Source organism: Aulonocara sp. 'chitande type north' Nkhata Bay, linkage group LG15 (assembly GCF_057382095.1).
Source record: "Aulonocara sp. 'chitande type north' Nkhata Bay isolate Kocher_YH1m ecotype deep benthic linkage group LG15, A_spYH_male_GT1.1, whole genome shotgun sequence".
In the NCBI taxonomy this organism is placed as follows: domain Eukaryota; kingdom Metazoa; phylum Chordata; class Actinopteri; order Cichliformes; family Cichlidae; genus Aulonocara; species Aulonocara sp. 'chitande type north' Nkhata Bay.
The window spans coordinates 41,309,759-41,323,785 of record NC_141358.1 but is presented as its reverse complement, the minus strand read 5'-3'; the positions used below and the strand labels follow the sequence as shown (position 1 = coordinate 41,323,785).

At 43.6% G+C, this 14,027-nt stretch overlaps 1 protein-coding gene across 1 annotated transcript; it reads left to right on the top strand.

The window, feature by feature from the left end:
- Positions 1-12,374: 12,374 nt before the first annotated feature.
- LOC147313722 (growth arrest and DNA damage-inducible protein GADD45 beta-like) lies at positions 12,375-14,027 on the top strand. Its single transcript, XM_086263487.1, has 4 exons — positions 12,375-12,620; positions 12,821-12,922; positions 13,038-13,260; positions 13,382-14,027. The coding sequence occupies exons 1-4, from the start codon at positions 12,577-12,579 to the stop codon at positions 13,493-13,495; spliced, it is 483 nt and encodes a 160-aa protein (XP_086119613.1). The 5' UTR covers positions 12,375-12,576; the 3' UTR covers positions 13,496-14,027.

Sequence of the window (14,027 nt, the reverse complement as noted above, 5' to 3'; positions counted from 1 at the left end):
TTCAAATCCACCTTAAATCTTCTTTACCTAAACGTTGGTTTTAAACACAAACAATTCTTATATTCTATTTTGAAACGCTGTCACCATTCATATATTTACAATGTTATTATTTACTAAGCCAGCATTTTAATTGCAGACATTTATCCACATTTGCAAACAATAGTTATAGAGCTGAATGACACACAAAACCGAAAGCATAGTCCTCTCATGCGCTCTGCATCAGCTGCCTCATTTGCATGCACACACACTCTTCATCTAAGAATAACAGCAGGCAGTCAGTGCATTGCTGACTCGACCCACAGAGATCTTTTTAATACAGAGACGTCTTATATTTACAACTGCACAGATTTTAAACCTTTTAACACCTATCGAATTTCGACAAATTTAACATAACCGTTTTTTGCGATCAATTAACCAGTATCAAGACTTTAACTGTTTCTGGCCTCATTTCTAAACTCCCTAACTCAATTTAAAAGTGTCCAACACCCAAGGTCCAACCTTTGCTGCCCAAAAAAGCGCAGATACCGTTCCAAACGGTAAGGAGACTCTATCTCCTAGCTTAATTCCGGGATGCCCTGTACCCCACAGCTAAACCACACTGAACTAACCCTCTTCGCCGAGAGGTCAATGTCGCGCGTCCACGACAAGGAGGGAGCGTAACCTCCGGGCTCTGCGCTTCCTACCAGTCCAACTGGCGTTCTTGAGTAATTTATAATACTTTGGAACAACAGTAAAACACCCAACCAAGTGTAAGACTGAAGCAGGTCCAACCTTATAACCAAAAAATAACCAAATTCCCTAAGATACTAAAAACATTGAGCAGTCCAACTGCTTTTCCTTTTAGCGGTCCAACCGCATTCAACCATTACCAGCAGTCCAACTGCTTTAAATCCTCAGATTCTTATCAAAATCAAAACAGACATGCACCAGTAACTTCAGTGAGTAGACTTAAATTTTATCATATCCAATTTGGCACACTTTGGAAATAATTCAACAGGTAGTGCCTTACCTTTTGGATAAGCCGGCTTATGCCCACTCACTTAGACCACTGGAATTCATGTCTGGCCGTCAGACCACCCAAGACCCCGGATTTCTCCGTCCAAACCTCCAACTCTCCCTCCTCAATAACCGGACGAAGCCCCCAAATGTTAAGATTCAATATTGAGGAAGGGTACAAGAGGTGATCGAAGAATAACCACACCGATCCGGCCGGGTGAAGTCAAACGATGATTTTAATGAATACACGCGTGGGAAGACAACTCTGTACGCAGACAGGAAGTAGTCTTCGACTTAATCAAAGCATGAACAGATATTTTATAGCATCAGGGTTTATTTACTGACGCCCCTTCATACGTCACAGATACATTTTATACATAGATCAGATCAACATCATCATTGACTTTTCACCTAGAAAATCATCTTCTATTTTCATGGCTAGCCCTTCCTGTCTACCTTTCAGTTCTTGTCTTGTTCCTCTTTCTTGCCGAGACACCAAGAAACGGTTCCTCTTTTACCAAGACAATTTTGCAGTTACAGCCAAACATAACTAACCTCTCCTCTAAATAAATCTAATTTAAAGTGTGTGTGTGTGTGTGTGTGTTGACCTCACATGCTCTTTGTGTCATCTCTTCACCTACTGTCTGTGTCTCGTCCTCAAATGCTCTTTCTCAATTCACCTGTTGCACTTCTGACCTTTTACCAGACCAGAAGCTCACTGAGACTATGTGTATGTCTTCTACTAAATAAATGTTTTAATCAAGAACCTCTACTAAAACCTTAATATAAAATGATCTGATATATAAGTGTTTTGTAAGCATGTATTGCAATTCCTTCTCTGGCTCCAAGTCACTTGCACAATAGATTGTCCGAACATCGCGCCGAACAAAGCTTCCGACCCCCAATTAATTGACCGAGCTCCAACTCTTTAATAAGCACAGATATGCATTGTGTATAAAATAGTCATAACTGCTTAAGGCCTTCTTAAAGCTATCTGTTACATTGTTAAAGCCTCGTCTTAGCCTGCGGCTCAAAATAACTTCCTGCTTCTTTCTGCATACAACTTCCTGTCAGCCTGCAACTCAGTCTTTCTGAAAGAGACACTGTTTAAACCTTGGAATGCAATATCCATGCTGCAGATTATATTATTAATGCAATGACAATTATTTAACAATAGCAGTAAAATAATTTCCCTCCTCGACAGTATACAAGTCTGGCCTAAGTCTTCGGTCAGAAAGACTGCAGCAGTCCAGGAGTTTAGTTCACCGTCTTTAATGAAGCTTCACAGAAGAACTGGTTACAGCAGGGCTTGCCAGGATAAATCCAACTATGATACAGCCAGATATGCACTTATAATCGTGGCAGATGCACTATAGGTGACTATAGGCATGGAAACAGAAACTGGTAATACTATAATTAGCAGGGTCAAAGATAACTAAGCAACAATCAGAGCACATCATCTACTCAGACACAGCAATATTTTACAATGTCCACAAGGGGTCGCCGTAAGACCAGAAGTTGGCTAAATAGCACATATCTTCCCAGTTGCTAGTACTAAGGCAAGCATGTGGCAAGCTAACAACAGTTAAACTAAACGATAAACAGAAAAATCCCTTAACCGCGGGATATAGTCATTGGGGGAGATTCTGGCCACTGGTATTAACTTAGTGCTAATTAATTAAATAAACCTACTAACGTGGTAGCAGTGTACTGAGGCATAACTTTAGCTTAAACATACACAAACGACTATAACTATTATCATACCAGTTAACCTGTCAAAGGTAATAACACTTACAGTCTCATTAACGCACACGGAATCACATAAACTGATACCACTGCCATGCTCTGCTGCTGCTTTTCTCTCTCACTCTCCCTCTGCGTGATGCGCACATGATCACTGATGCCCTCATTTGGGTGCGCTTGATTCTTGCCTCTAGACATCCTGAGGCCGAGTCAGCAGGGAATTTGCACAGTCATTTTGCGGAAAACTGCGGAAAACTACATTTTCCGCAAAAATGACATCACTTCCGGTTTCGGGCAGGTCATGGTGGACATGCGATAGTTCGCGCTGATGGACATAGAAAGTGTTACAAACAGCTGATCAGATCGGCAAAGAGTGTTTCTGGAATGTTATGTTTTTGTTGCTGCAAGTGCTTTTTATGCAGTTTTTGCAAAGCTATATGTGGAAGGAAACTGTGACCTAGGACAAGCTGATGGCATAAGACGTAAGAACAACTCCTCCGGTTTCATATGCAAAAAAAAATTATTGCGCTAGCTTTTTAAAACTATTTAAAAATAGTTATGCAAAACAGAGCATGCTGCTTCGACCGGCTTTAAAGGGTTAAACATTAAATTAGGAACATTTTAACATGATTAAACAATGAAATTACCTATAAACAAGGTCAATGCGGCAATATGAATAATAATACTTAAATTTACAGAAATATACAGTTAACCGTTGGTTTAAATAATAATAATGGATTGCATTTATATAGCACTTTTCGAGACCCTCAAAGTACTTTACAATTCCACTATTCATTCACTCTCACATTCACACACTGGTGGAGGCAGCTACGGTTGTAGCCACAGCTGCCCTGGGGCAGACTGACAGAAGCGAGGCTGCCATATCGCACCATCGGCCCCTCTGGCCATCACCGGTAGGTGAAGTGTCTTGCCCAAGGACACAAGGACCGAGAGTGTCCGAGTCGGGGCTCGAACTGGTAACCTTCTGATCACAAGGCAAACTGCCAACTCTTGAGCCACGATCATCCTAAATAACATTATTTGATGTAAAAAAAAAAAAAGTTTATCAGAATCATTTTATATATTTTTCCATAGCATTACATTTGAATTTAACAGTTCAATCTTTCAAATAACGGACAAATATTTGTGAAATTATGATACATTTGTGAATGTATTTTAACAATCTAAATATGCATATGTACAGACAGATACATTTAACAAACAAGAAAATGATGTTTTATTACATTTACAGTGATTTTATGTTATTTTACATTTGAAATGTAAAATCACAGTCTATGTAAATTTAATAATATTCTAGAAAAACAGTACAAAACCGTAAAATACTTTTATATTACAATTTTTTTTACAGTGTAGCTCGTACTGAATATCGACCCACGGAAATGCACACGATAAAAAGAAAGCATTAAACTTAAACATGTCTGGACGCATGCTCAGTCGTCCAGGTCAGGTCAAGTCGATTCTGTTCATCTGGACATGGCGTTTTCGGTGGGAGAAACATTTCGTCACTCATCCAGGTGACTTCTTCAGTCTCGGCTGACTGCAGGTTTCCCCAAATGAAAACGCTACTTTGCAGATGGACAGAATCACTTCATTTGTTCCTGTAAATATTTGTTTGGTTGTGTTTTTAAAGAAAGATGGACACAAAGCCCAGTTTGGGGAGCAATCACCCTTTGTACTTTATATACATACTTAAAAAAGAAAATCTGTTAGTCCCAGAAATGAATCTGCCTTAGGAGAGGGCATCGACTCCTTTGTATCATTATTACAAATATTTTGTTTTATTTTGTTTTTCTTTTGTTTATTTGTTTTATTTTTCCACCTCTGCTTCTCCCACAAAATGCTATCTTTCTGCCCAAGCTCGACTCAGTCCTGGCCGCTCGTTATGGAAGCTATAACGGGACACTCCCGGGTTCTTTCCATGTGGAAAGCTTCTCATTTGTTCCTTATGACGCCTATCAGCAACCATTCAACCTGTTTTAAAAACCAAAATGAGGACCTGATAAAAGAACACGTGCTTTATCATTACCAGAACCGATTAGCTTAACAAAAAAAGAGGTGAGGAGCAGGAGCATCGGACTTTAGGGCTAAAAGTACTTAGACAAAAAAGATATAATAATCCGGTTTGGAAGATGTAGAAACATTCGCTTTCTTTTGAATATAACGCAACGTAGAATACGGGGAAAAAAGTGGAAAGAGACCAGAGGAAAAAGGTATATTGTATTTTGAAGCGGAACTGTTCCTTTAAATAACTTCAAGATCCAGTTACACACGTAGACCCAATGCGTTTAAAGCTGCAATTATACATTATAATCGTAAGTACAGCTAAAATGTCCCATTCGTGTCATCAAGAATTCAACAACTGAGACATCTTCTATGCAGTTGGTTTGTGAAATTGGCTTAAATTCACCCTAATAGTGTGAACTTTTGTACAACCCCAACTTTTATCTTAGTGAGTCAGTGTGGTAACCAGTCTGCTCTAAGCCCTGCAGAAGAAGAAGAACAAAGGAGGATAGGGTCCTACAGTGCAGCACCTGGACTCTCATCACCAACATGCAGACTTCGCTAGAAGAACAGGAAGTTTGAACCCAAAACCCTCTTGCAGTAAGTCGACAGTGCTAACCATTACAACAGTCTCAGGGCAAATGCTTGGTTTTCTTAGGCCACCATATTAAAACATTTTGGTGAAACACTACCATCTAGTGGTGAGGTCTTTTTTTGGTTACATTTGGCAAATTGCAAGATCTTATTTGCTGAGAACTTCATTGAAGTTTACTTGTATTTGAACCACCCTCACGTGCCAGTGTATTTTATCACTTATATCATCAGTTGATCATACAATATTCTGTGGCTATGCTCTTGATAGAGATATTTTTTATTTTGTTTTGTTTTGTTTGGATCAGTCTGCAACAATGTCACAAAAAAGAGAGAATCCCGAAACAGGATGAAGACCAGGGTAAAGATCCATTTCAAGTCCATTTTTTTCAGCAGTTACCCAGAGCTAATGACCATGGGTAATGGTTGGCATGTAGACTAGTAGATCGATACTTAAATGTCTTTGCTTGGGACAGCCCCAACTCAGGGGAAGCAGTCTGCAGTGTAACAGCAGAGAACCCTGCTAACGTAATGGATCAAACTATTTCTTCCAGCTATTCCAGCTGTCACAGAGTGGGAAGCAGGGTAAACCCTGGACAGGTTGCTAGCACATCGTTGAGTGTGTTAGCCCTAGAGCAGCGGACCCCAACCTTTTTTGTGCCACGGACCTGTTTATGCCCGACAATATTTTCACAATAAAACTAGTACCGGTACCGAAAAAAAGATTTATTCATAACACATTTCAAAAGATCCAGGAAAACAGAGTTAACGATAAAAACAATAACAAAATAAGGCTGAAAACCGATAAAAACCCTGAAAACCATACATTTCACACCTGAGCCTCAACTCTCGCAGCCCGGTACCAAACGACTCACAGACCGGTACCGGTCCGAGGACTGGGGGTTGGGGACCGCTGTCCTAGAGGATCGTTAGGGGTTGTATTAATATGGGACAGTGTGTCCATTTTTACAAGTTGTCTTGTGTAGGGATGGGTACCGGTATCATGGCACCGGTTCTGACATAAACTGTAGTAACCAGACCGAAAAGCAGCGCACATTTCGGTGCTTTATTTTGGTGCTTTTTTTTTTTCTTGAGTTGTGATACACTTTGGATTCTAGCCAATCATTTTATGTTTCCAAGGATAGTAGGCGGGCCCAGGTACGTACGTTCTTTTAGAGCAGAGCTACAGATTAAATATGCCCAAGGCGAAGCGGTCAAAAGTCTGGCTGTACTTCACAGCAAAAGATGCAAACTCAGCAGCAACAAGTGCTTTAAGCTGATACTGTGTCAAAGGAGGTAACACCTCGAATCCGATGAAACACCTGGTGTTTTTTTTAAAAGCCGAGAAATGCACCGTATTTGATCCGAGCACATCTGCTGCGGGTGTGGTGCCTGTTATCGGACCGGAGTTAGCAACATCCCCCAAGAACCCAAAGAGGAGAGTCCTGGCCCCTAGCCCTGCCAGTGTAGCAGAAATGATGAGGATGATGATGCAGCAGCAGCCGTTCTTCTCTGCGTGAGTAGCTTCATGTTGTTCATGTGTAATTTACGTTGAGTAGGCTAAATGGTAAATGGCCTGCATTTGTATAGCGCTTTTCTAGTCCCTAAGGACCCCAAAGCGCTTCACACTACATTCAGTCATCTACCCATTCACACACTGGTGATGGCAGCTACATTGTAGCCACAGCTGCCCTGGGGCGCACTGACAGAGGCGAGGCTGCTGGACACTGGCGCCACCAGTGGGCAAACACGGGGTTAGTATCTTGCCTGGCATGCAGCCAGGAGGCAGCCTGGGATCGAACCACCGACCTTCTGATTAATGGCTGACCTGCTCTGCCACCTGAGCTACAGCCAGCCGTATGTTATTACATTAATGCATGTAAGGTGAACTAGCAAACACCGTCGTAGTTGCATTCGGCTGTCTTCTTGTTTGATTGAGTGATGCCATATATGCCCTATAGCTGCAGAAAAGGCTAACATTGTTATCTTTTTACAAAATAAAGACAGCTAAAACTGAGAGGTTTTAGGACAAAGTTTGTGTTTTCCATTGTTTAAGCACCGGTTCCAACCAAAAGAGGTATGTTGTATCAATGGAAAAGGATGACTTGGTTATCATTTTGCAGAAAAAGGTTTTTATTTTTAGAAGTCTCTAAGAGGTTTTTGGACAAAGTTTGTGTTCTCCATTCTTTAAGCACCGGTTCGAGCACCGTTTAAGCACCGGCGCCATTTCAAAAGTACCGGTTTGGCGCCGGTATCGGATAAAACCTAAACGATACCCATCCCTAGTCTTGTGCTCCTTAAACAAAAAACAGAAGAGATGTTTGTGTTCCTGGGACAAAATGGGGTATGTTTTCTTTTGTAGCTGATTTGCAACCATCAGTGCATGGCGTCCAGTGGCTTGGGTCACTCCATTATTCCTTCCGGGAGGTACAACAAATATTCAGTTGTTCCACTGTCATCAGCTTCATACATGTATTGTTATGTAAAATGCTTTTTTTGGTATACTTTTTTAATCCTCTGTATTAAATTACTACTACTAAAGTACTAAATTACTCTCTGCATTTGACCCATTCACTCAGTGAAGCAGTGGGCAGCCACCAATCAAGTGGCCGGAGAGCAGTGTGTAGGGACGGCACCTTGCTCAGGGGTTCCGGTTCGATTGGATTTGAAACCCAACCTTCCGATCATATGGTGAACGCTCTACCTGCTGAGCTATCCCCTCCCATATGAATGCAAACTTGACATTTTTTTGTCCAAATCTGATGGTATTACGAACACAAAAGCAGATTCAGAGTTTGAATCACCATGTAATTCCATCTTGAAAGCATCTAATTGGCAATGAATTCATCTCTCACTATGGCAATGATCCTAAACATACTACAGATGCAGTAAAAGCATACATGGATAGGAGAAAAACAAACAAACAATGGAACACTTTCAGTCATGGATTGGCCTCCCCAGAGCAAAAGCCACAATCCAAAGAATAACTTTGAATGACCTTCAAGAAGCTTGGAGATTATTCTTGCAAATATTTCATTAAGTATTTCTTGTATAAGCATTATTATTTATTTGAATTTAATGACCCCCGCGACCCTGAAAAGGATAAGCGGAAGCGAATGGATGGATGAATTTAATGACCTATTCTTTAGACTTTTTAAGGCCTATTTGGTCTTGCACCAAAATGTATTTCAGTTCTTCTGACACTGATCATAATCTGAGGCTCAGATGGCCGTCACACAGTGCCACAATCCAACATCCTACAGAAAAAAAATTATATAAAAACCTTTTTTTCTCAGGAGACATATTGAGGACTTTTTCCCCCATACAGTTTGTGTGTACACCTGTGTGGATCAGTGTGCTTGTATTCAAAAGGTTTCTTTATGTAACGATCTGCTAGAGGGTGTGGGGGCCATAGCCCCGTCCTCCAGGGCATGAAGCAGGTATAGAGGAGATCCAGGCTCCAGACATCCAGAGACCCCCAGAGCACAAGAGTCCAAGGAAGACCAATGAAGGGGCAACGGTGCCACTCTCCCGGAAAGAGCTGAGGAGAGCCCCAGACGAGGGGTCACCCAGCAGTCGTGGAGCAGAAGCCAGAGGGGGCTGCAGTGATGTGCCTGCGAGCTCCACCAGCAGCCAGCTGTGCCAGAGTGACCGAGTCCCAGGCCCAGAGCCCAAGGGCACCCCACCCCCCGAAGGGGCCCGACCGAGCCACAGGCGCGAGGACCCGACAAGCAGCCACCGGGAGTGAGCCGGTGCGTACCTGAGCGCCCAGCACCGGACACCAAGAACCACCAATGCACCGACGTCTGAGGGCATCTGCCACCGGCAGGGAGAGTGGTGGGGGGAGATAGGCCTCCATACCTTGGAGGGCCTGAGATGTCCCCAGAAAGGTGGCGTCTAAGACCCGACGTGACATATAGACACAGACGAACAGGCACACACAGATACGAACATCCACCCCCCCCCATGCACACATATGCAAATACTCAGCACTCACCCAACGTGGAGACAGACATAAATAGACACTGTACACACAATCACACTCCCCAAATGTACTCCAGATCCAGGTACCCCTTCCCCTAGAGGGGGAAAATGCACCCTAACCCAGGAGGTGTCACCCTTTTCCCCAGAGTGGAGACAAGCAGATCGCCCCCGACTCCGCATTAGCAGGGAGGCCCCACGTCCCAGACCCCAATCGGATGGCCAACTCCTCCTCCCAGCCACCCCCCCCCCCCCCCCCCCCGACGGGCAATGGGGGTGGGGGGGCCTCCCCTGCACCCTGGTGACAAACCCGCACTCCAAGGCCCTGCATGCGTGGGTGGGTGTGGTGGAGTGGGAAGAGGGAGGAAGTCAGGGATGTGGAGGGAAAGAAGGGAGGGGCAAATGGTCCTTCCCTGGGGCCAGCTCCCCTGCTGACCCTAGTAGGCACCCCCACCCTCTGGAACCCACCAAGGCAAGGGGTCCAGGCCCATCTGGACCGGGGCCCACAGCTAGCAGCACCGCCCAGCTCCACAGAATCCGGGGCAGCCCACCCGACCCCACCACAGAGAAAACCGCACCCACCCCATCCACTCATCTCCCAGACTACACAAGACAATAGACACCCAGGTTAAGTTCATTCTCCATCTCTCCTATATCTCTCTCCCACCTGCAGAGTGAACTCCCGGAGAGCAGTGAACTTCTGCAAGGATGTAAAAGCCTCCCCACCAGTTGAAGAGCCCCTTTGGATACTTTCTAATAAAGCTGGTACCCTGAATAGTACAGTGTAATTAGATCATAGGAAGGTGAGAATTTTGGATGCTTTATAGCAGATTTTGCACTTATCGTAGTATTGTATAATTACTGATGATGTACTTGAAAGAATGAAAATACTTTGCCCTTAGCACTTTATTTAACATTAAAGTTATGCTTTGCTTCATTTATTTGTTCCACTGTTTCATGGATATTTCAGTCTCATGGAGAAATATCGTCTTTAAAGTGCATACCTGTTGTAAAGTTATTGGTGAGCCCTCATACAAATCATATGTTACGGCCTTCACGGTCACCAGATCTCAACTGACGCTAAGAAAGAAATGAAACAGAAAAAGAGATTTTATATCAAACCCATATTTCTATAATTTGTTAGTTACTGCTTATTTATTGAGGGAATTCTGGAGTGTAAAATCTGCATAAAACAATACACAGACTATGAAAAATTTACATTTTTAAACTAATCTTATCCATAAAATAACACATCAATGTTTGCTTAGTAAAAATTGTAGTGGGCATATTGTTTATGTGTATAAATATTTATTGTATTGCTTTCTTTCATTTTATATTGTTTTCTTCCATGAATATCTAAATATATCAATAAATATAACAATTTAATGTATTTAACTAGTATCTATTTCTGTTGGAAATTGTAAGAAAACACTATAAAATATAACAAAACCATAACACAATTATTTACACACGTAAAGTGTGAATCTTTCCACCAGGTGGCGCAGTAACATCAGAAAAATCTGTTCATACGGCAACGCCAACAGATTTTCTGCGCCTTTCAGTGGACAAGTGCTAAATCAGTTAAGTGCTTACAATGTACGCGACAATAGACAACATTTCATTGTTTATTAAACAATCCTACATATTTGTGGATGTTCCTAATAAATGGATTTGAAACTGTTTAGCCGCGGCTGCCCTGTTACCTATGCACACAGAGTTTGCACAGATTACAGGCGGATTTTGATAAATTTCTAATAAATTGCTGCACATAGTAAAGTGAAGCCTGCAAATAGTTTCGTTTTCAATTTTATTTTCGTGGAAATTCAGACCCAGGAAGTCCCCGAAAAACAAAACAAAACATCAAACCCCCTAAAAATGTTTTTCACTAAACCTCCCCTTTAGGAATTCCCAATATTTTCCAAAGACCGGGACTCGCTCTTGCTCTGCGCGTGACCCAAACGGTTGTTGCAGGGTGCTGTTCCAACATGCCTTCTCTGGGGGTTTCGCCGCTGACAGCAGATGCATTATGGAGCCGCTGGAGGGAGTCTGAGACCTGGTTTTAATGGGCAGAGAGTTCATATCAGGCTCGGTGAAGTGGACCTGATCACACACAGGGCCACCGATCAGGCGTGTGACAGCTCTGCGTGTGATGTTAAAAATGCATGTGACAGAAAAATGGAACCTGCTTTCATGAATGTGAAATATGAAGGTTATGATAACAGTTTTGAATGTTGTTGTAACACACTTCCGTTCTGCAAGCTGCTGTCTTCAGCAGATAAACAGCTCTGATCCTATATCGAAGGATTCTTTTTATCCTGTTGGAGGTAGTGGTGCTGAGCTGAAGCTTCAGAACAACACGTGCTCTGCAGCTGCAATAGCGCCTCAAATGGTTTGCAAGAAAAAAAAAGATAAAAAATATGTGTGATATAAAAGAGAAACATCAGTGTCATCTGAGATTCTCGTGAATTTCGCCTCGTGCTTATCAGACAGCGCCTTTTCCCATTTCTTATAACCTTGCTCTTGCACAACGCCCTTACACAATGTCCGCTCAGCGCGTGCTCGCACACGGGGCTGGTCAGCTGCTCCAGCTTCCCTTTTATAACATAATTTGAAATATATTTGAATTTCATGTGTGTCGCCGCGGGTGTGCAGGTGTATTTGGGGGGTTTGTGCACGAACACGATGCGAGAGCATTGCCACGGTGAAGCTTTCTTTTATTCGGCCAGTGGGGACGAGGGAGCGGGGGGGGGGGGGGGGGACAGAGATCTGGAAATTCCTCCACTCATAAAGAAAAGCTGCCGGTAAACAAACCGAGAGAGAGGGACAGAGCGGCGAAAGAAGCGTAGGAAGAAAAGGAGGGAGAGAGCGGGGGATTCTCCGAAACCACCAACGTGGGATCACCAGCGTCTTCTGGCTCTCAGCAAATAGGCGCAGAGAACGGGGGATGTATTCATAGCGGCAAACCAATGAACGAACGAGAGGCTGGGCGTGGCCACGCCTACGGTCGCGAAGCAGTAATATAACAGAGAGTTTCGGCTGAGAGAGGCACAGTTTCTTTCTGCTCGCGGTCTCGCAGTAATCGGACTTGTTACTCAGTTAACGGACTCTGAAAGGACCTTTACACGATCTGGAATACCACTGTGTTTGGACGTTGTATCAGGAATTTCATAGTACAGCCGTATCCCCGCGCTGTGGATATTTCTTCTTATCCTGGATCTTGTGGATTATTTTACTGACTTCAACATGACTTTGGAAGAGGTCGTTGGATCAAACAGCACCGAAAAAAAGTAAGTTTCGGCTGTGTGTGATGCGCAATTACGCATTGGCACATTTGATCTGACATTACAGATCGCGTTCTAGTTGAGTTTATAATCCCGGCTTGTACTTTAAAGGTTGCATCTGCATGCTTATATGTAGACTTTAGAGTTGTTTGCCACAGTTTAGTCGTGTCGTTCGCACATTTCTAACCGCCTCCGCTTCTCTGCAGGATGGAGACGGTGAGTCAAGCTCTGGAGGAGCTACTGGTCGCTGCTCAGCAGCAGGATTGTCTCACGGTTGGAGTCTACGAGTCCGCCAAACTCATGAATGTGTAAGTATAAGTTTGATTTTCCTCACCTTAATTAACCACGCCAAAGCTTTTGATATGAGAAATATGTAATGACGCTGACATTAACCGGGTCTTTCACCTTCTGTCCCGCATGCAGAGACCCAGACAGCGTTGTACTGTGCATCCTCGCAACTGATGAGGAGGATGAAGACGACATAGCGCTGCAGATCCATTTCACGCTGTTGCAGGCTTTCTGCTGCGACAACGACATCAACATCCTGCGGGTGTCAGGCATGAGGCGGCTGGCTCAGCTGCTGAAGGAGGACACCGAGGACAGCAACAGCAATGAACCCCGGGATCTGCACTGCATTCTGGTCAATGTAAGTGTAAACTTGCTTTGAGCTACTCGAGAAATGATACAAGTTCATGATATTATACTCTTGTAAGTTTAAAAAAAATGTTTCCGAGAATCTAACCGTCCGTCCCCACCGTGTTTTGCAGAACCCTCAAGTGCAGCCTCTGCAGTGCCAAGCCCTGCAAGACGTCGGCAGTTTCTGTGAGGAGAGTCGATGCAGCAATCAGTGGGTGCCCTGCCTGGAGCTGCAAGATCGTTGACTGGAACCGGGCCAAGCCAAACCGAATCAGACCGCCGGGGAGCGGTGAGAAAAGAGTGAAAACAATCAAACCTGCGCAGAGGTAACGCGGTATGAGTTGTTGTGCTGTGCCGGACCGAGCCAAATCCGAGCCCGATGGGGGAGGTCTTTTTGTCCTCGTGGAGCACGTGAAACGTCGGTACTGGTAGTGGCTGTGGAAGCTGGACCAGACTGAGCAGGAAGTCTCAGTCATGGAGCTGCAGAGGGGGAAGTGAAGATGAAATACCAGGACTTGAGTGACGCAAATGGAGGTCACATGAACGAACTGAAGAGCTGCATGTAAAGCTCTCGACTATCTGCGCTGCAGGTGTGGCAGGTGTTCTGCTTACCTGTTTGCTGCACATGAACTTTTGTCATGATGTGATTTTACACACTGATGTATCTAAATACATTAAATATGAGTCTGCTTGATGTGATGGATTTGCCACAAGTGAGAAGTGAAACCACATTGTGACTTATTCTGTTTGGTCAATAAAGTTTTGATGGAAATATAA

Bases quoted from the DNA above. Each gene is read 5' to 3' on its own strand.
- LOC147313722 (XM_086263487.1), top strand. From the start codon at position 12,577: ATGACTTTGGAAGAGGTCGTTGGATCAAACAGCACCGAAAAAAA. The intron at 12,621-12,820 runs GTAAGTTTCGGC...GCTTCTCTGCAG, and splicing joins TCAAACAGCACCGAAAAAAA to GATGGAGACGGTGAGTCAAG. The intron at 12,923-13,037 runs GTAAGTATAAGT...TCCCGCATGCAG, and splicing joins TCCGCCAAACTCATGAATGT to AGACCCAGACAGCGTTGTAC.